At 40.4% G+C, this 20,892-nt stretch overlaps 1 protein-coding gene across 1 annotated transcript in view; it reads right to left on the reverse strand.

The window, feature by feature from the left end:
* Positions 1–20,892, reverse strand: part of LAMA4 (laminin subunit alpha 4) — a 96,818-nt gene that overhangs the window by 61,336 nt on the left and 14,590 nt on the right. The window contains exons 2-4 of the mRNA XM_021555532.4: positions 13,307–13,408; positions 5,348–5,472; positions 832–912 (exon numbers count right to left, since the gene is read on the reverse strand). Of these exons, the coding sequence (XP_021411207.2) occupies positions 832–912; positions 5,348–5,472; positions 13,307–13,408 (308 nt within the window). The remainder of the gene's footprint in view (positions 1–831; positions 913–5,347; positions 5,473–13,306; positions 13,409–20,892) is intronic.

The following is a 20,892-nucleotide window of genomic DNA, read 5'->3' on the forward strand; positions in this document are numbered from 1 at the left end:
TAAGGGAAAACAAAATGAGATGTTCAGGAAGCCATTGTCTGAGCCATCCTATATCCCTCAGTCTTTGTGTTAGAGCTTCTTTAATTATTGGCTGCTCAAAGACAATTTCAGAATTATAATCAGGCTCCTGACATTCATTGAAACATCCTCTATGTGTGTTCATAACAAGTAAGAGAGCCTCTTACAGCACATGGAATTATATTTCTGCTGTATAGTTCAATTTATTTGTGTCCTTTTTTATTTAGGGAATATTTGCTGGAAATAGTTTACGGAGATAAGGGAAAGCTGAAAAGCAGCACTGGCCAGTAATTTTTTGCTTGACTTTATTAAATTATGCCTGTGAGGTGCATTTAAAATGTAACTGAAAAAAGCTGCATCTGCTTTAAGAATTTGATTTGATAGTGGATTTTCTCCTTTGCTTTTGTAAAGGTTATTTAGTAGAAACCTGCTACATATTTTAGAGGGATGAATTGCAAGAGGCATTGATGTGGTAGATACTTTACACTTCAGCTGCTGTTTCAGATTTGTATTTTGTATTTTTAAATTGCATTCCTTTTAGAAAGATCACTACACAAATGCATACAAAGTGCAAGAACTAGATCAAAAGTGTAAGACCTAGAACAGACATATGTAAATGTCTGACTTACGCTGACACTTCTCCACAGCGAATTTTAGTGCTTTTTAGTAGGAAATGAACAAGATCATTTCACGGATACAATTCTACCTGATGAAAACAAGTGCATAAGATTTCTCCCCAGTATGGGAAAATTCCCTGAAAAAATCCAGGACTTTTATATTGCTGACCAGCAAGTCATCCTATGAGCTTCTTACCTTTCACAGTTGGGTCCTGCATAGTTTTCCTTGCAGACACAACGCACACTTCCACTTTTTCTGTGACAGGAGACTGCAAAGCTGCAATTTCATTAGGATGAACAGTTAGAATACCAGGCAATGACAGACACTTGGAAATGTTTCTTCATTCCAGTATGGACATTTGTCAATGTGAATTCTGGCTCTTGATTGTTCATGCTGAATGGGTGTTGGGCTCTCTACATAATTTATATTGTACCCCAATTTTAGACTTTAGTTTAGGAAGCCAGTCATTGTCTTGCAGTGCAGATCAGACACATCTGCAGGTTTTGATACACACGCTTTAGACAAGGAACTTAAGATAAATGTGTATGTCACGTGAACCTAATTGTTTCCTGTCTATTATCCCAAGGGGTAAAATATTGTTTGTGGAAGACACTGCAGCGAGCACTTCAAGAACTGAGATTTTGGAATGGGTGCAGCAGTTTCCTGTGCAAATCCGACAGTTTTTCTCAAACTCCAATCTGGAAGTTCCTAGTGATGAAGACTGACCTCAGTAATGTTGTCCTCATTCAGAGTCACTGAGTTTACAGTAACCAGGGCTGCTCTACCTGTAAGCAGGAAAGAATCTGCAGCCTCTTCTGAGTCTAACATGCCAAGTAGTGATGCTGACTGCAGTAATGGCTTGGGCTGTAGTTTCTACTGCCATGATTCTAAACCATGGATTCCTTTGTTATCTTCTGTTTTCAGGATTTAACAAATGTTTAAATAAATATGAGACCAAGAAACAGCAGTATCCAGATGTGGAAAGTGCAAATTTTATGGGCATTTCAAACACAGTAATGGACATGGCTTAAATACATTTACATGAAAAAAAGAGATACAGTCCTAAGATATTTCTAGTTAGTTTGCAAGAGGTGTGAATAAATTTCTGCCAGCACTAGAATGCAAACAGAGTAGTGAGTGGCAGCAGTTTCCAGCTGCAGGCCCATGCTTGCTAAAACACAGGTCCACAGTGGGCAGCTCCTGGGCAGCTGTGGCTTGGTTGCATCCATTTCACACAGGACAAAAAACTCAGAGCAATGGGAAAGTGCATGATCCATGCACTGCTTGTTCCAGGAACAAACAGCATTGAAAGCTGATGAGAATTCCCACATAATTTCAGTTCCTACCAGGGTTTCTCAACTGGTTGGACAACCAGAGGCAAAAAATCTGGATCTCTGCTGTCTCAAAATATTTGATATTACCAAAGAGAACATAAAATGAGATTCTTCTCAGCGAATTTACAAATTAACTGCTGTGTGGCTTTTACAAGAACATGTTGAGAAAGTCACAATAGCTTGGCAGCTTCCTCTTCTTTAACAAAGTCTAATTCCTTCACGTAGTTGCAAAAACCACATTGTGGATCTAAGGAAGTAGGACTGAAATCTTCCTCAAGTTTTATACTTTTTGTGAACTTCTAGGGGAAAAAAAGGCTTTATAATTCCCTTGGGTTTGAAAAAAAGCAACATCTGCTGGACTGTGAAACAACATCCATCCTTTTCTTGTTCCAAAGAGATGACATTACACTTCATGTGTAATGTTCAAAAGTTACTCCAAAAGTTCCCAGGATAGAAGATATGAAGACAGCCTGGTCAGAAAATCTAGAGACACTGCTGAATTCCTGGAAAAAATATCTGGTGAGTCCGTCAATTCACAGATTCAGTATTCTATTTCCAAAGTAAAACATGGTACAAAACAACATCCTTTGGATGTTTTTAAAGGTATTTAATGCTTCTCTGCTTCTGGTAGAGTTATTATTTTGCCTTACTCTTTATATGTAGTAGGATTAATGAAGGAAAATTAAAAAAACAACAACTAATAAAGAACATTTTTTTATTTGGATTTAGTTAAGCTTTAGTAAAGTTAGTTTTTTTTTTTTTTTTTTTTTTTTTTTGCCTGTTCCAGCCTCAGCTGAAGATTATTTCTGTGATCAGGTCTGTCTCATGCAAGAAACTGAACAGGCAACTTCTGCACATTATTTAAAGAGGGGTATGAGGCAACTTCAGATGGGGCGTTTCTTTAATTACCACCTTCAGGATTTTTCTCAGGGAAAACCAAGGAAACAAAGTGGAATTTTACTGACATAGTTTCAAAAGGGAGACAATGTCATGGAACATAGACTATTCTGAGATGAAGGAACCCTTGAGGCTCATCAAGTCCACGCTAATTTTGCTGCTAATATTGAGGAATCTGCATTCAGATTTCTTACAACATTTGTTCTCCCTTCCCAACCCCATGCTGCTGAGTTCTGGGTTTGGGGTTTCCTTCTCCCTAGTGGTCTGGAACAGGAGAAACATAAGGTCCCTAGCTGAGGAGCATATTGAAACTGGGAATGCTCCTTGGACTCTGCTTGCATCTCCCACAGCATTGGCAGGGAAAGGCTGTAGCCCAAGTCCCTGCTGGTCCCACTGCACTGAGCCCTGCCCAGTGGCCTGGTGACCATCCAACTCCTGCTCTCAGGGAGCAGCTCTGCAGAGTCTTTGGGCTGCAGCATGGGGCAGGGTCTGGGTGAATGCAGACCCAGTCACACTGTGTCAAATCGAGCTGTAGGGAGCACAGACCCAACCTTGCCTGGCTGACCTTGCTTGGTAGAGCCTGAGGCTCATGTGGTAGTGCCTCAGGCATGTGCAGCCCAGGCTGCGCCTCAGAGAACAGCTTCTTACACCAAAGTGGCTGCTCTGTGCCCAACAGGTGACAAAAACCACTTCGCCAAGGAAAAAAAGCACTGCTCCTGACTGTTGTATTTCTAATTTTTCAGACATTACAGCTGCTACTGAAACGGGAAGAAATAGTTTGCTTCATCTGTGAGCTTGCTCGCTCCTAAGCCTTTCTATGTCTGAGCAAAGCCAGGTTCTTCCACTGTCTCTGGAGGATTTTCTCTGTAATCCAGGCAAAGCTGAAGTTTTTCAGCAATATCTCTTCTTCATCCCATGGCGCTTCTCACATGTCTGAAGCTCTTGCAGAAGCCAAGAAAGGATCTGCAGGAATTTGGCCAGAGTGATTTTGTTCCTTTGCCAGTTTGAGCCCTGAGAAGCTGAGCAAAATGGAGTTCATTCCACCTTAAGGTTGTGTGAGTAATTCTATAGCAACAGGAAACAAATACAGTAAGGATGAAATTCCCTTTGCTGTGACGTTCTGCTGAAAGCAGGATGGGAAACAACATGAGAGGAATAGCTAGCTCCCCAAAAACCAGCATCAGCCTGTTGGCAACTATTTACTAGCATCTCCCTGTGGTGGGATTCACATAGATTCCCAGAGCATGAGGAAGCTGATAATTTCTTTCAGCTGCATTACTGACATGCCACTAATTGTTTTTAATGGCTGGCTGTGGCTCCTATTTTGTGTGTTTGTTTGTTTTTTTTTTTTTTTTCTGAAGACACAAAGCACACAACATCTGGAGTTCTTTGACTTGGTCTTGTTTTTCTGTCAGGCTTCAGAGTTTCTTACCCAAAAGTAGCTGGGCATCAGCTGAAGGGGCACTGGAACAGGATGCTCCAGCACTTTCCTTTGAACTGTTACTTTGCTAACCATATCCAACTGCTGTAGACTCAGGGGAGAATTATGCTTTTTTGTGTTTGGTTTCACCCTTCAGGTGACATGGATTGGACTTTCCATCTGTCTTTTTTTTTTTCTCTTTCAACCACATAAATCTGATGCCACCTTTCCTGAGAAGTCTTCTTTAAGAGATTTTAGAAAGCAACCAGACAACTGAATAACCTCTTCTGCATAAAGGGTGAGCTTGAACTTGCTCATTCTTCTCCCTCTTGGTGTCACAGCTCATCTCTGTACAGGCCACCAATTGTTGGCATCGGTGCCTGGCACCAATCAAGGGTGGATGGGAACTGATTGTCACTGCTTATTATCTTACTGTAAGACTTTCATACCTTCTCTTTGTGAGTTTTCACAGGCAGTTCCTTGCAATGCTGACTTCTTTTCTCTTTCTTTTTACAGGTGGCTGACTTCTTCCTGTCTCTAGCACAACCACCTGACCTGTTCTGTCCCAAGCAGCACATACTAACCCTTCCTGTCCCTATCAGAACTGCCTGGCCCTTACTGTCACCAGCACCTGACCCTCACCCCTCACAGCAGCACAGCCAAATGACTCCAACTCACCTCTCAATTAGCTAACCCACTCTTTTATAACACCCATCCTTATTGTGCCCTATTAAAGGCAAGCCTGTTCCTACTTTTTGGTAATTAGTACAGCTGCAACTCCTCAGGGGCAAGATTGCCTTCAGCACTATCTCTATTCTCTCACAAACCATCCTCCCAAATCTTGGTAATAATTGGTATGACTATTTTAAGATATTTTACACTTTCTAAATGAAATGCTGTTTCCTGTGGTTATAAATATGAGCAGCTGGTAATCCTCTTATTTACCCTTGTGTTTGCCAAGGGCCACAGCCTTTGTCTCCTGCATTGAGGAAGAGATGCTGCCCCTTGGAAAGGGCCAAATGCAAGCTAAATCAAAGAGAAGCAAAGACTCTTTACATACTTGGCAAGTTCTGGCAGGGGGCAGGGGCAGGGCTGGCAGAAGGTGGGCACTCCCCTGACAACGTCACCAATGAAGCCATCTGGACACTGCTCACAGTGCTGTCCTGTTGTGTTCCGCTGGCAGTTCTGCAGTGGAAGGAGACAGAATGGTGAAAGTTAAATGGAGATGCTGCCTAATTCAGAAGGAGATCACTTAGCTGAAGACCTGGCCAAGGAGAAGAGTGGCTGATGCCACACCTTGACCTTGCAAGGTATTGACAAATTTGGACAAATAAACTGACACAGCTGCAAATAAAAATATTATAAATTATTACAATGACCAGCAGCAAGTATTGGCAAGGTGCTGTACAGGACAAAACAGACATATGAAGCTGGAAGATGCTCATTATTTATAGGTTCAGATCCTAGAAGACTTTGCTTTTCTTGCTTCCTGCATAGTTTTATAGTGATAGAGAACCCATTGCCCAGAAATTATTCTTTGTACAAGGCTGTCATTTAGCTAGAGAACTCTACAGCAAGTAGAATGTGATGGGAAAAAGGAATAAAGTTAATTTTTATTTCACGGATCTTTAAATAAATTAGCCATTAGTGGTTTTAGAGATAAAGGTGGTTTTAATTAGTCATATTTGCTGTAAGGAGTAAAATATTTAGTATATGAAAAACCAGAAGGTTATTTTAATTAATAGCCTCTAAAATGAGAGAATACTAGGAGAAAGTTTGAGTAGGAGGAAGGGGAGGAAGAGGAAAGAATTGCACTAATCACAGGGCACGTGGTGAGAGCTGGAAGGCTAATACAGTTTTAAAAATATTTTGCATTTGTCATTATACAATTTAAAAATGATGTTAATGTACCACCAGAGAGACAGGAGAATGTGGGCACTGAGCACTTGAAGTGCTTGAGCCACCCTGTGTCTGAAGCACTGGCAGAGGCCTTGTGTGTGTTTGGTCATAGCCTTCGCTGTGGTTGATCAATTCAACTTATCTTGTTTGTCCTCAGCTCTCCAAACAACTCATGGGTATTAACAGAGTAAATCTGCTGCTGGTTTCCAAAGCTCATATACAAATGAATGATGACCAGAGAAGGACAGCAAATGCTGCTCCTCAAATCTGCACTTTTCTATCTAAACTGAAGGGAAATGAAAAAGGGCTCTCTTACCCCAGATACCCCATTATCTGAGTGCATTTTTGTAGCTTTTCTTTGGTTAATGGTTATGTAAAAATTACATAAGCATTAACCAGAGAAAAACTACACTGCTATGTGTATTTAGAGCCATATTTTTACAGTGATAGAAAAGATGTCCTTATATTTTATGTTCCATTATTTTGCATCTACAACTAAACTGCTGCATCCATTAAGCCCAAGAGACCTATCTGAAGGCAGGGAGAACACCCTCCCTGCAGGTCATGGGTGATTATCAGCATTGGGTGACACTGGTGTGATAGTTTGAGAAAAGTGTTTTGTTTCTCTGTGGATCATTTTGAGTGGATGATCGGTAGCACCCTGGCTTCTAAAGGCTTCTATATGAGTCTACAGCATGTAATCAGTCATCCTTCATTACACCAGCAGCTTGTCTGATTGCAGAGTGGCTGGGTTGTATTTGCCTGTGTAAGAAAATATCTTAGGTGGTCCTATTACTCCTCTCTGTCACTCTCACTGAGTGCCAGCAAACACCATGAGCATTCTTACCTGGCTCTTACTGTAACTATTAGTGCACACATGAAAAGAACACGAAATGGTGCTATGAGTGGGTGTGGGGGATGTTCAGTGTTACTTTGAAATGACTGTCAACACTGAGCTCCTAGATCCATTTGATTGGAATTAAAGCTACTGTTCTGAGAACACACAACATTTCATGTGTTCTAATTCTTCTCAGTACGTGCATTTGTGCAGAAATAATAATGAAAAGTTTGTCGATTCTCTTCAGGCAATAGAACTCGGAGAAGTTCCCCAGCACAAGACAAGCATGTTTGTGTAAATTAATATAACTGAGAAACAGAGGCATGAATCTGCCCCAACTTAATTTGGGAACCTGAACTTGCAAGAAAAGAGTTCCTTCTGACAGTCTTCAAAGGCACCAGCTTCATTAAATCTGCCGTTTATGCAGTTTTATGGAAATTACTTCATCTGAAGGATAATAAAGTGCAATTTAGGTAGTCTGGACCTTCTCCATAGGAAATAGGTAGCAAATTGGCTTTCTGTGTACCCTCTAAAGTTGAAGAAAGATAGGATCTGCCACAGAGTGGTACAGAGTACCTGTTAGATACCTAATGCTTGATGGTGCGCAGACACTCCAGGGGCAATCAAAAGTTAATACTCAGCCCTGCCTCTCGTAACCCCCCCGCCTCTCCAAAACCACAAATAAAATCCCCCAAAATAACAGGGTCTTAATTATTGTCTGTGAAATCTGGAAGGGTCCTTCAACTTTGACAATCTTACTACTTTGGAGATGAAAAAGATTATTGTTGCAATGTGTTTGAAATTGTCTGTTTATTGATATTTTTTCTCCCTTATTACTTATCCTTCTGAGAGATGGTATTTTAACAACTGTTAATGCAGAAGATTGCACAAGGATAAATAATTTATATAAGCAGGTGGCTTACATGGCTGTGCAGTCTGTATTTGGAGGCAGATTTAGACTTCTCCTCATATATGTTGTCACATCTGAGGTTACAGGACTGCATAGCATTGCCCATCCCAGCACACCAGAATTTATTGCCATCCCAAAATAATAGTAATAAAAACCATAGTGCATCATAATGACTTGAAAGCCAAGAGTTGTACATGTTTTATCTTTTCCATCTATGAGGTTTAGGGTTTCAAGCGTTCTCTCTCCAGCCATTGTGGGTGATATGCAGTATTAGTTTTCAGAATTTCATAGGGAAGAAACAGATGAGGGATTTAAAGTAAGCATAAAGTATTTTGCAATTTTTCACTAAAGACACCTAAGTAAAAAAAAAAAAACCACAACAAAACAAAAACTAAAAAAAACAAGAATAGCTACAAAACTAATTTCCTGATGTGGTTTGGGTCAAACTACCCCCTATATGTCAAAGTTTTGATTTATAGACCTGAGCTGATGCCTTGCCAAACACACCTGGCACATTTCATTCTCAACCCATCACTTGGTGTAGCTAACTGTGACAAATGTGGCTGAGCAGGTGGGAGAGCAGCAGCAGCCCCTCCTTGCAGTCCTGGCCTGATTTCCTTCATGGAACTGGCTGTGCAGGAGTGGAAACAAAATGCTCACACATTGGGGATCACTATTGCACGTTTTCAACATTAAACTGGGTACGACAGCAAACACTAAGTTTAAACATAACTAAGAGGGAGGGAAATACCTGAGAATTTACTAACAATAATGTTTTTGACAATCTCTGCATTCTAATACTGCGTTCTGGTTAGATTTTCAAACATATGTCAACAAGGCTTTATAGATATCTGCAGCCCATCTTTACAGAAAGAAGCAGCAAGGCTCTTTGTGAAGGCAGAGGTACCTAACAAGCTGGGGAGTTTTGCTAGCTCCCTACTGCTTTTAGCTCATGCTTGATGGATGGTTGTAGATCCACTGGCAGTTCTCCAGACCAGCCTTGGCAACCATGTGGAACATATTATCCTCTTGGGCAGAACTGCCAAATCTATTCCAACCTTTCCACTCAGCTGTAAACCCAAATGCTTAAACACAAATCACTTACACGACAATATGCTCTATTGTAAAAAATTCCATAAAAGGCTGGAAAGGATACTGGTGGATTAATCCTCTCCACTGTTAGGATAATTTGGTCTTTCTTGTTACAAAATGGTCACATTTATTTATTTATTTATTTATTTATTTATTTCCTTGTGATATTTGGATGCCTTATATAAAGACCAATCAAAAAATGGAAGTGAAATGATAAAAAAATACTTAGCGATTTCTAGGGAGACAACAAGAAATTTACCTTCACCTTCTGCTATAATTCTTTCTTCAGACTTCTTTTGTTCTGTGTTTTCTTGCATCAAGGAAGATCTAATCTCCATTAACAGTAGGCACCTCATGTAAGACACTGATAACTCATTCTAACAAAATTTTTGCCTGGATACACAGCTTAGTATTTTTAAAGAACTTTCAACATTTCAATCCATTTTGCTGTGTTCTTTTGGAGTCATTGCCACAATATATTGCAGACACCTCATGCAACTTGCTTCCCTAGACTGTGCAATCAGATTTTTAAGTATGGTAAAGCCCTGTGAATTGTACTACTTGCACAATCCTATGCAAGTGTGACAGTTCATTGCTTTAGAAAAGCTGTTGCACCTCCATATGCCACTCTTTTCAGATGTGACCATCACAGCCCCTCTGATGATCAGTCATTTGAAGACCACTCCCATGTCTGAATTTTGAAATGTTGAGCCCTCTGTGGAGGTGCTTTAAAGAAATAGGCCAGCTGTAGGTTGCTGGTGGGGTGTGGTCTGGGGGATGGTACAGGAAGTAAAATCTTCCCTTAATATTCTTCCTGTCTTACTAGCAGCAAAACATGCTGGACTTTATGCTGGGGAAATGCATATCCCTGGGTCTGCAGATGGCCACTTGAAACTTTTGCAGGTTCATCCAGTTAACATCACATATATGCATGTTTCCAAAATCAAAAGTGAGACCCTGAAAAGAGACTTAATTTTCTTCTCATAGCTAGGATTGAAAAAATTATGTTAAAAATCCAAAGTCCAAGATCAGCACAATGAATTGATGTTTCTTCCCCTACTGGCCTTACATGCATCACCAGATAGTGTCTTTGAAATGAAGCATTATTTCACATTTCTCTTTTAATATATCATTAGTGGAGCTTATGCTGTGTTAGCTATTCCTCTTCTAACACTTGGGTGATTTTTTATCCTGACAAAATGGACTGTGTGTCTCTTCAGTTTTAGTCACAGGATCATGTGACTGTATCTTTACTGCTTTTATGTGGACATCTATGCAAGAAAAGCTCTCTCTGCAATAATTTCTTCTGTCTGGTTACCTAAGGAGATTGTTGGTTCATTGACTGTGTCATTCAATAAGCTTTTAATGACTTGTGGATTTGATTTGCACTCTATGAATAAGCTGAGAGAAGTTTTGAAACAGAACCTCAAGATATATATGTCAGCAGAAATTAAAGATATGAGCACTGTACCTTAAGGCATCATTAAAGAGGGTTTAATGTTATTTGATTTTGAATTCAGGGCACAGGCCAATGAAAATTTCATTAATTTGTATTCTGTGGGAACTACATTTGCCAAATTGATTTGAGGGATTTGCATAATATGATGGCCTCAGAGCATCATGTAGGGCCCAACCCTTTCTTTTCATCCTTTTTGAAGAAGAGTACTTTTTCCTTTTTATACTGTTTTGTCTATTTATTTAGGTCTTACAGCTTAGTTATTACTTAGCATATAAAAAATATCTACCAACCAAACAGAGTGTTATTGTTATTTTCATGCTATTATAGTTTCCAACATTGCTAGCAGAGTTAATTTTAAGAAGTGATATATTTTTAATGTTTAAATCATTCCATTATGTTGATAAACATGCAGATATAGAAAACTTTGACATTGGGGAAGATCAATTCTAAAGATCTGCTGCTAAAGATGTTTTGTATCTATGGCTCAAGGTTAAGGTAAGAGATGGTTATAGTGGAGAATCCATAAGTGATAAAACTTTGGAATGCTGTTGCAGCTTGGAAGCAGGGAGATAGCAAGTTCATAATCATGGAAACAAAGGATGACAACAATAAAAATGTGGGATAAATTTTATTTTTAACAGCTCATTAAAAACTAAATGAGTGCAGAAAATCCTGTCTAGTTATCAGGTGTGGTGATTTCTACTGCAAGACTTATTGGAGTAAATGGCCAAAAAATTGAGAATAGGGAGAATGGTGAGCTCGCCATACCACATGGTTCTAGCACTTCACAGGAACTCCCAGATACAGAGATATTGACTCATTTCTGCCCCAGCAGGCTTTGGCCAGATGACCTTCTCCAGCTCTTAGGGAAGGCTGCTTTGTCCACTGATTCTAATACAAGTCACATTACCAACCATCAAGTCACCATTTCCTAAATGGAATTAATTCATTCAGCTAACGTGCTTCTTCTGTAATTCAAGTTATCTATTTCTCTCTCTAAGCTTTTCTTCTCCCAGGACTTCTCAGTGATGTTTTGCTGTTAATGAATTTCATTAGCCTTCCAAACTTCTCTGGAAATGTCCAAATCTTCAGGAAGGTCCTGTTACTGGAGTCCCCATGGGCATCTCTGGCTCTAGTTTATGCTATCAAACCTTTAAATCTCCTTTTAATTCTGCACTTTTCCTCTGCCTTTCACTTTTCTTTCACTTAAGCCTTTTCACTGTTCCTTTTTATTCAGAAGGAAATGACCTGAGCTTAATGGCTTTTAAAATCCTTCCAATAAGCTATCAAAGAGCAATTTGAACTCAAACAGTAAGCTAGGGTTTAGCTTTTAGTTATTTCTTATTACCTAGCTGGTTCCAAGACAAGAAACACCAATCAGGAATGTACATTTACTTTCAGATAATTTCTTCCTGATACTGTAAATTTTCTGAATTTTCTGTTTTTTTTTTTTTTTTTTTTGTCTTGAACCCTTGACTTTAGCCATATTTTTGTAGAACACAGGAAACAAGACTTCTGTTGTGTTTGTAACCTGAGGGAGGATATAATCACTTCCTAATTCATATATTATACTCCAGAAGCTCTCTGGTGACCACAGTCATCAGAAGTAGACCTGTGACAAGCTCTCTACCTTGTTCCCAAGTTTTCCATCAGATGTTTCCCCTTGGCATCACTGTCACTTGACACTAAAGGGACAATGATCCTATAAGCCATGCATGTGAAAGAGAATATCTGGGAGTGCCTGGCGGTCTTAAACCCCTTTTGAAATTTAGTATTAAAAATGAAGCCAATATGTGTTCTGCAGAAACCAGCCAATTCTAAGCACATTACAATGGCCAAGCCATAGTAATTTTTCCTGTGCTGAACAGCTGCACAGTCTTCTTCCCACAGAAATAAAAATGGTAGGAAATATGCCATGGAATTTGACTGAATGTATTAGAATAACTGAAAACTTGATAGTGTTTGCAACAAAGCAAAGTATGTGAATATTATGAGTCAATTTTATGAAGAGATAAAGTGAGGGCAAAGGTTTATGACTTGTCAAAAGTAACACATGGCAGAGCAAGCGGTTCTGGGCTCTTACAAGCTGGACTTTTTACAAGCCTGCAAAGAATATACTAGTGCCTAGCTCTTGCTATGTGGTTTAAACCACATTAGCTTCCATCATTTTTTTAGTGTATTAGTGCCCTAATTGCCTGCTAGTAGTTTGGATTAGTTTTACTGGGCTGATTTTTGCTCTGGAGCTACAAATGTTTGACTACTATTACTAACACACAGTTTTCTATATGAGGTGATTCTGAGTCAGATTGAGCATAAGGGAAATTGTAACAGCTCCTTGGAACTCAACACACTCTTCCCCTGGTGTATTGTTTCAACCTTTTCATGTTGTTCCTTCACAGCAGGAGACTGCCATGCAACTGAATTGCTATGGGTAACACATGTATATACACTCACAGGGGTCATTCACCACTATAAATTGTTTATATTATACACAGCACTGTATTTATAAAGGGGAGAAAAAAATGTGTTTGAATTCATTTTTTTTTTCTCCAGAGGTATACAAAACTCTTTCCATATTTCTGTGGACTAAAAATTTTCCACATGCTAACTGTCACAAATACTGCATGAGGGAAGTGTTTTGAATCTGCAGAGATAATTTAGGTGAGAATTAATTTTGGCCAGGATAATTCATGGCCTTGGCCCTACTTATGTTCCTTCTTCAGCAAAAAGCTCTTGTGGTACAAACACTGCTTTTGCATTATATTGAAACTGAGCATTGGTATTAAAAGTCAGTCAATCAGAGAACAGAGGAATTCCTTACCACACAGATTCCAGATCCATCAAGGCATCTGTTTGCATTACCATTGCAGTTGCAAGGAGAGCATTTTCCTGAGCTGGTACGATAAAATCCTTCTTGGCATCCCTGCAATGAGAAAAAAAGTGTTTCCTATGCATATGTAGCTGGAGAGTTAGGTTGGTGAGAGGAGAGGAAAGGAAGGCTACAGCCATCAGGTCTCCCCAGAGCACACTGCACAACCCCACCATAACAGACCACACACACACTGCTGAACTTGAGTCTGTGTTTTCACTCTCTGTCCTGGTGCTTGGTTTTTTGCCTTAGAGTGTTAAAGCTGTCAGCATTCCTGCCTGCATCCTGTCCCTGACAAGCTATGGGTGTGGAGCTGGAAGATTCTTACTGCATGTTGTACTACAGGATGAGTTAACCAGACACCATAATCCTTATTCAGTAGAGAAGGTGTGTTTATAGGAAAGGAATAGCTTTTACTGAAAAGGAAAAGAAAAGAAAAAGAAAAGAAAAGAAAAGAAAAGAAAAGAAAAGAAAAGAGAAAGAAAAGAAAAAAAGAAAATAAAAGAAAATTTGCTTTACATTAAAGCTTTAATGAGATTTGGATGAATAACCTATGGAAAACAGAAACATGCCTACAAAGATCAATGCCCTTTTGAATAAATGTGTGGCTTTGCCTGTTGTATATAATTTAGTAATTTTGAAAACTCACCAAAGCTTATCAAAATGAAAGAAAAATTGTAAATATCTGGATCACCTTCTTTTGAATAATAATTCAAGCAATAATATAAGGAACCAGAAACACAAAACTATTAAGGTGTCCTCCAGAGACTGAAAAAAAAGAAAATTAAAGAGGATAGTTTTTTGTTTTGTTGTGTATAAATTCTTGTTCTTCACTGAGGAACTTTTCCCTCATTATGCAAAGCTGGTGAGACGTACACAGGCTGACCTCAGGAGCAAACTCTGTTAGCTCACGTACCCTGTGTGACCCTGCTCACCCTCTCCAGTCTCCCTGTGTCACATGTATTGTGCTAGATTAATGAATTTTTGGATCCTAAGTAATTCAGTCTTGTCTAAGTCTTGCAATATTGTTGCAGAGCTGATATGAAGACACTGGCATGTCATTAGCACTCCAAAAATTATTTGCCACACCAGTGATTTGCCAGTGAAGCAGTGATGTTTCTGCTATCACTTACAAGCAGCATCCCTGAGGTGGGTGTCAGAGTTCAAGGTATGCCAGACTTTCCTGAAGTATTTTTTGTGGCTCTCTGTACAGAACTTACTGTATTCTGGGACTCTTGAGGTTACCTACCCTTGAAAAAAGTGGGAAAAGTGTAAAGTTCATGTAACTCAGAAGCGTGTCTTCTTGAATTTTTATGAGCTGAGAAGCTTCTTATTGTTTTGCACTGATCAAATGAGGGTTAACTTTCCTTTGTATCTTCCTATTCCTTATTTTCCTGGGTGAAATCAAGGATGAGTTATAGCTTATCACCCATAGCTTCTCATGCCCAGGTAAGCTATGGCAGAACAGCAGGTAAGCAGTACCAAAGGCAGACCCACAGAGTGATATCTCCCCTATCCACAGAAACTGGCCTCTGAGCAGTAGTGCCAAATGTCCGTGCTGGTGGCCAGGGCTAGCCAGCCCTGGCACCACGCTATGGCCGTGTCACTGCCGGGAGCTGCGCTCGCACGCCGCATCGCGCTGTAGTTACAGCTGTGGAGCTCTGGGTAGCAATCCTGAGTCTCATCCATGTGTTAACTTCCATTGCCAAGTGTGGCTAGGCTCAGAGAACTGCTTGCTTAGAAAACAACATCTTAGGAGATGACTAACAACAGGCTTTAAAAATGAGGTTTAGAAATGAATCATTAGTCCAATCTTATCCCAGAGAGCTCTGAGAAGTGGAGATGAACATAAATGGAAAACTCAGTTGCCTTTACCATTCTTGTGCACAGAATTTTATCTGGTTTGTTTTGGAAACACTTTCTTTGATAATAGCTCCTAGGAGGCAAAGTCTTCAGACCACAGACTCTTTGGAACAGCAGAAATACTGTCTATTTATATTGCTTGTTTCTTTCAGTTGTTTAGTCTTTACACAGTGGTAGGACTGGCTCCCGCCAGACTAAGGATTGCAGCTCAGTGATTACACCACAAACTGTGGAAGGGAGACAGTTAGTTTCTAAATTGAAAACAGATTCTTGTCCCAATGTCTGCCTTTGCAATATTTCTTTCCACCCATACAGATCTAAAGCTTGTTATATTCTCTGATGAACAGAGCTGGTGGGTGGTCCTAGCTGTGTTCCTCTAGTGTCTGCCCAAAAGCTTTCTTGGTTTTGCAGGTCTAAGCAGAATAATTTTTTACTTATGACAGCTAATACAGACAATGAAAATGTAGGAATGCTTGTAAAGGTGTCTATGAAAATCCTTTAGTCAGCCATAATGATAATCTCATTTATACTTCAACTGATGCTATGCCTGCACTGCAGCCATGAGAGAGCTTCCATCTAATCCACACACCCAGCAGTAACCAGTTAGTGCAGGTCAGTGCTACATCGTTGATTTTAGCACTAAGGGCAAGGGCTGCACAGACTTTGCTAAAGTCCACTGGGAACCTGTTTACCTCCCATTATTAGCAAACACACTTCTGAGTTCTTTAAGACGTCTGCCTTAAGTCTGGGTCCCTATATTTTTATTGTCACAGCCCGTCTTCAAAATGAGATGTGAGGAAATCATCTGAGTATTTTTTTCACAGACTTTCCCCACCATGTTATTCAATTAATCACAAAAAACTTGGAAGGTGCTGATGCTTACTGTTTTAAAACAGTACTTTAAACCATGGGCTTCATCAGTGTAAACCAGACATGAGATATTGACAATCAATGGTATGAGGAACAAGGGAAAATGGGATCGAGATTTCCTTTGGGCTCTGAAGTTTTCTCAGGCATTCTCAACTATTCTGATATATTTTTGTTGCTCCTTGCCCTACTAGTGATAATGGAGTGATTGGTTCCAGAGCTCAAGCCAACATCATATTTATAAAAAGAAGTGTCAGAGTGTTGAGCTAATTGGGGGATTCAAATTGCTGAATGTTCTGGGAGCACAAAATTATTGCACACAAAGCAGAAACAGGACTGGAACGAAATAGAAATACTCTCCCTGCAAAATAGTTATGTAGGCAGTTGAGTGAGGAATGTTTCCGTCCACTGTCTGTTTCTGAGTGGTGAAGACAATTAGAAGGCCAAAATGATAGGTCTGCACTAGCAATTATGTCTTCACAATTATTAGATATTTTATTTCCCCGAGGGACAAAATTTGTTCAAGTTGAAAAGTCCAATCCAATCTTGGCCTTGCTGATCTCCTGAAAATCTCTGCACCCGTGGGGTATTAATTCCCCCCTCCTGCCCTGCATCTGGATTTAATGATTGCATCACTTATAAACAAGAACCAGCTGCATGCTGAAAGTTCTGGGGAGCCTGTAGTAATTTTCTGCTTCTTCAGACCTTTCTGCTGGTCTGGGTGCAACATGGGACTGAAGATGGAAGACAATTCACATACACAAAATATGAATTTACTCCCATATTATATTCAAGCAGTTCCATAAATTCAATTGTAGCTGTTCCTGATCTGCACCTGCAAACTGAGGGCAGAACCAGGTCCCCCATTCCTTCCCTGCTGCCAGCTTGCAGGAGGGGTGCAGCTGTGTTGGGATGGGTGTTTGCTCTGAACCTGCCTCTTCTGGTTTGCTTTCCCTAAAAGAAGAGTGCTGTGCTGGTAGCACACACAGAGCATTCTCTGTGGTCACATCTGCACTGTTCAGCTGAAGAAAGGCAAGGTGTGGTTTCAGGCTTTGATCTTGCTCCTTGACAGACTGTGATTTTCCTCCTAATGACCAGGCCCAGCTCAAGGCATGGCATCTGTTAGGATGTGCTCCCAAGAGGCAGTTTTTATAAGGGTACCCTTCCCTGGGCAAACATGGGAGGTATTTCAGCACATGGACACAGGCTGTGTTGTCCTGTTTGACTAGGAGGTCCCATCACTGCTTTATTTTGTACTTCAGATGTAGCCATTGACTCTCTCATCTAATGGTAAGAAAGCATGGCATGTATCTTTGGTTAGTACTGGAACTTGTAACTTGTGAGTATGTAAACACAAAAAAGCTCTCTTCCACTATAAAAGGCTCCCTTGGATCCACACCAGTGCTTGTTATTTCCAGAGTTTCCTCCCAAGTGATGAGGTCACAAAAGCATGTGTATTCAGGGTTAAATGGTCTACATTTATAGACATTTAATGGACATTTCAGCTTGTGTTACATCCATGTTACTATTTTCAGTCTTGGACCAGGAATCCCATCACATCTGGTACAAAAAAAGCCCAGAAGAAAAAGATGGTGCTGTCCTCCAGGACCATTGTAAAAGAGGAAACAGCTGGTGCACGTGGGGAACTGAATCTAAAGAACCAAATTCAAAGCAGTTGCCACTGCACATCAGCTGCCAAGATACTGCTAAGTTTAGTGCCAGTAGAGCCTTGTTTGTAGCTCCCAGCAGTGTTATGGTCTTTGCTGCTAGAGAGTCCAAAGGTGTGCTTCCTTCCAGGTCTGAGAAGGATCCTCAGGGAGCTACATGGATGTTCAGGCATGAGGAAAAGGTCAAATATTATGGTATTACTTGGTAGAGTCTCCCTACTAGAGAGAAAGGTCTGTTCAGGATAGTAAAAATGAATGCAATCTGGGCACCACTGAGCCTGATGAACTCAAGAGCTCGTGTTGAAATTAAAATTAACGTAATTAATATAATATCCCAGATCTATCTGCAAAAATACAAATAAGTTCTATCCTGTATTGGAGACACTGTGCTTTGTGTAGAAGGGTGATATTTGATGGCAAGAGGAAAAGATGCACATTTTCTTAGTTTCTGGCAGCCTCCATATATCTTCATGTGCCAAGAGGTTAGTTAAATGAGTCTAGCCTCATTTATGATATGATATTCAAGTCTTAGAAACTGTTCCTGATTATATTCTTTTAGCATTCAGTGGAAGAGAATATAATTAATTCTCATTACCCGCCATCTGGTTTTGGCCAAGTACATACATAGCTAGCTCTGGGTAAGCTGACATACCACAGTTTGTTTATCTGCTTTATCTTGATGAAATTTAATTCGCCATATAGTTTAATCTTGAAAATATATTTGTGCATTGAAGTTTTCATTTTTCTGCAGCTTGATCTCTTCCATAAAGGTGGTAAAAATATTGTCAAAAGACATAAACCTAAGGAAGTCATACTTGAGGAGTGTGAAATCTGGCCTGAGAGGCTATCTCTCAATCAAAATATTTATGGAGAACTGTGACACACATTGTCAATTATTTGCCTAATAATATTTATCACTTGACATTGATTTATTAACAGTTTTGGAACTGTAGGACCATTAGAAGTTCCCATTGTCTCTTATGGATTGAAAGAAAGGAAAGAAGAAAAAAGAAAACAAACTCTACTTGAACACTATGAAACTTTGCTTCAGAACACAGGGAAAAGAAAATAGAAAAATGTTGCTTCTCTGATATAACAGGCATCACATCAGCCATAGAACCCTGTAAAAGTAGGACACGGATAATTTAAGTTCATGTTTTCAATGCATTGATGGAAACAATCAGACGAATTGAGTGCAGCAATGTCCCTTCTTGACAGCTTCACATCAATTTGTAATGTCTATCCATCTGGAAGGAACAGTTTAGACAAACAGGTTTGGGAGTCAAAGTTATAAGTCATTGAAACTCTACATTTTTTATCATACATAGATGAGTGAATACTCTAAACCACCTCCATTCATATAAAAATCTTTGTCTCTAAAGCAGAGACCAGTCTGCTGGAAGTACATGGCATTACCATGGAAACATCAGCTCTCTGCTCCTTGAGGACATTTCCAAACCCAACCCAAACATGCTTGCTTTTGTTTATTTGTCTTTATAAGCAGTATTTGAAATTGGCAGTTAGAGTTCTGAGGCCTTTTTGAAATTTGTTTGCTTAGGCCAACTTGAGATAAATAGCTTATTGCCCTTCCTAAAAATAAAGATGTTTTCCTGCTTGAATATCTCCCAGTCCTTTTATGTAATTATTTATTAGAAATAAGAACATTAGAGAAAAAAGCCTGAGAAAGCAGTCCTCTACTATACATTTGATGTTATTTCAGTTCCTCTGGCTTCCTCAGAACAGGCAGGACTCTTTTCCAAAGAGATTTCTGGTTTTCATCACCTGTAATAGGGACTGCTCTTTCAATCCCCAGCCAAGAGTTCACAGAAATCTTGCCAAACATTCAGCACTCGGCGTGTCTCACCCAGCATGTCTATGTGAGCCCTGAAGCCCCGAGGAGCTCTGTGCCCCTGGTGCAGTGCTGAGCTAGCAGCTGTGGCCATGATGCTCTGAGGGCAAGCTGGCCTTGGCACTGCGTGCCCGTGCAGGAAGACTAAACCACAGCAAGCTGGGAGCCATCCACATGGACACTTTCCACGGGATGGTATGGTTTGATTTCTTGTATACGGAAACACACCTAAATTTAGTCAGCTGTGCCTGCTGCTCTCTCCCAACAGCACAGAGGGACATGGAGGGCAGTTTGTGTGTAGCTGCCAGCTCTGTATACGAAGTCTGTGAGATGAAGCCTGTTGCACAGGTCAGATGTGCTATGTCTTGTAGCAGTGTCCAGGCTGCAACAGCTATGGCACAGATCTGGCCAAACTGCTGGGCCCTGTATCCTTGGAGAAGTGCAAAGTCTCCTTAGAATCTGTTCCACAAGTAAGTATGTTCAGGTAGAGAAAGTGTATGGATATAAAAGAAATCTTGATTGTTGTATTGTGTTTTTATATTTCTATAAACATTCTGTAATGGTTTGCCCCTCCACACCTCGTTTTTCTCCCAATGGTTCCACCCTGAGTTTTCCAGCCGTTCCCTCAATGTCAATCTCCTGGAAAATGCTTAGTCATTCCCCTGTCCCCTCCCTGGCACCTTGCCCATCACTTGGCTCCCCATCCCATTCTTCCAGACTCTTCTACCCTGGGTGTCGAGTGATTGGATGAGGTTCCGGGGTCCCTCCCTTAAACTTCCCCCATTGGTTTTTGTATCTGTCTGTCCTTTCACCTTCCACTCCCCAAATCCCCCTTCTCCTTGTTACCGCCTTGGTATTTAAAATGCTGTGAGAGTCTCAGGAGCGCTCTCTTGGATCCTCTGGAGTTCGGAGATCCTCGGAGCCTGGATTAAACCTGAGACTGTTTCCCCATCCCTGAGTCGGCTCCTTTATTGCCTCCTTGGACATCGCCTCTCCTCCAAACAAGGCAGACAGTGTGACTTTCTGCCTTAGCTGCTCACCAGCTCTCCTCGAGATCCAGGGGAGTGTCCCCCGCAGCTGACCGTGCCTCTGTTGGGCAGGTGAAGCCAGGGGGCTCAGGTGGCACGGCAGCACTTGATGTCTGACAGACCCAACCAATTATCTACGTATGTACAGGGAAGATCTAGACTAGAAACAATGACCCTATTCTAAGGACATTTTCTGGGTCCTTCCAAAAGGCAGACTAAAAATTCTGCCTTGCCAAATTGGGATGTAAATAAACTAAAGTGTTT

The sequence above is a fragment of the Lonchura striata genome, chromosome 3, assembly GCF_050655825.1.
Source record: "Lonchura striata isolate lonStrDom1 chromosome 3, ASM5065582v1, whole genome shotgun sequence".
Classification (NCBI taxonomy): domain Eukaryota; kingdom Metazoa; phylum Chordata; class Aves; order Passeriformes; family Estrildidae; genus Lonchura; species Lonchura striata.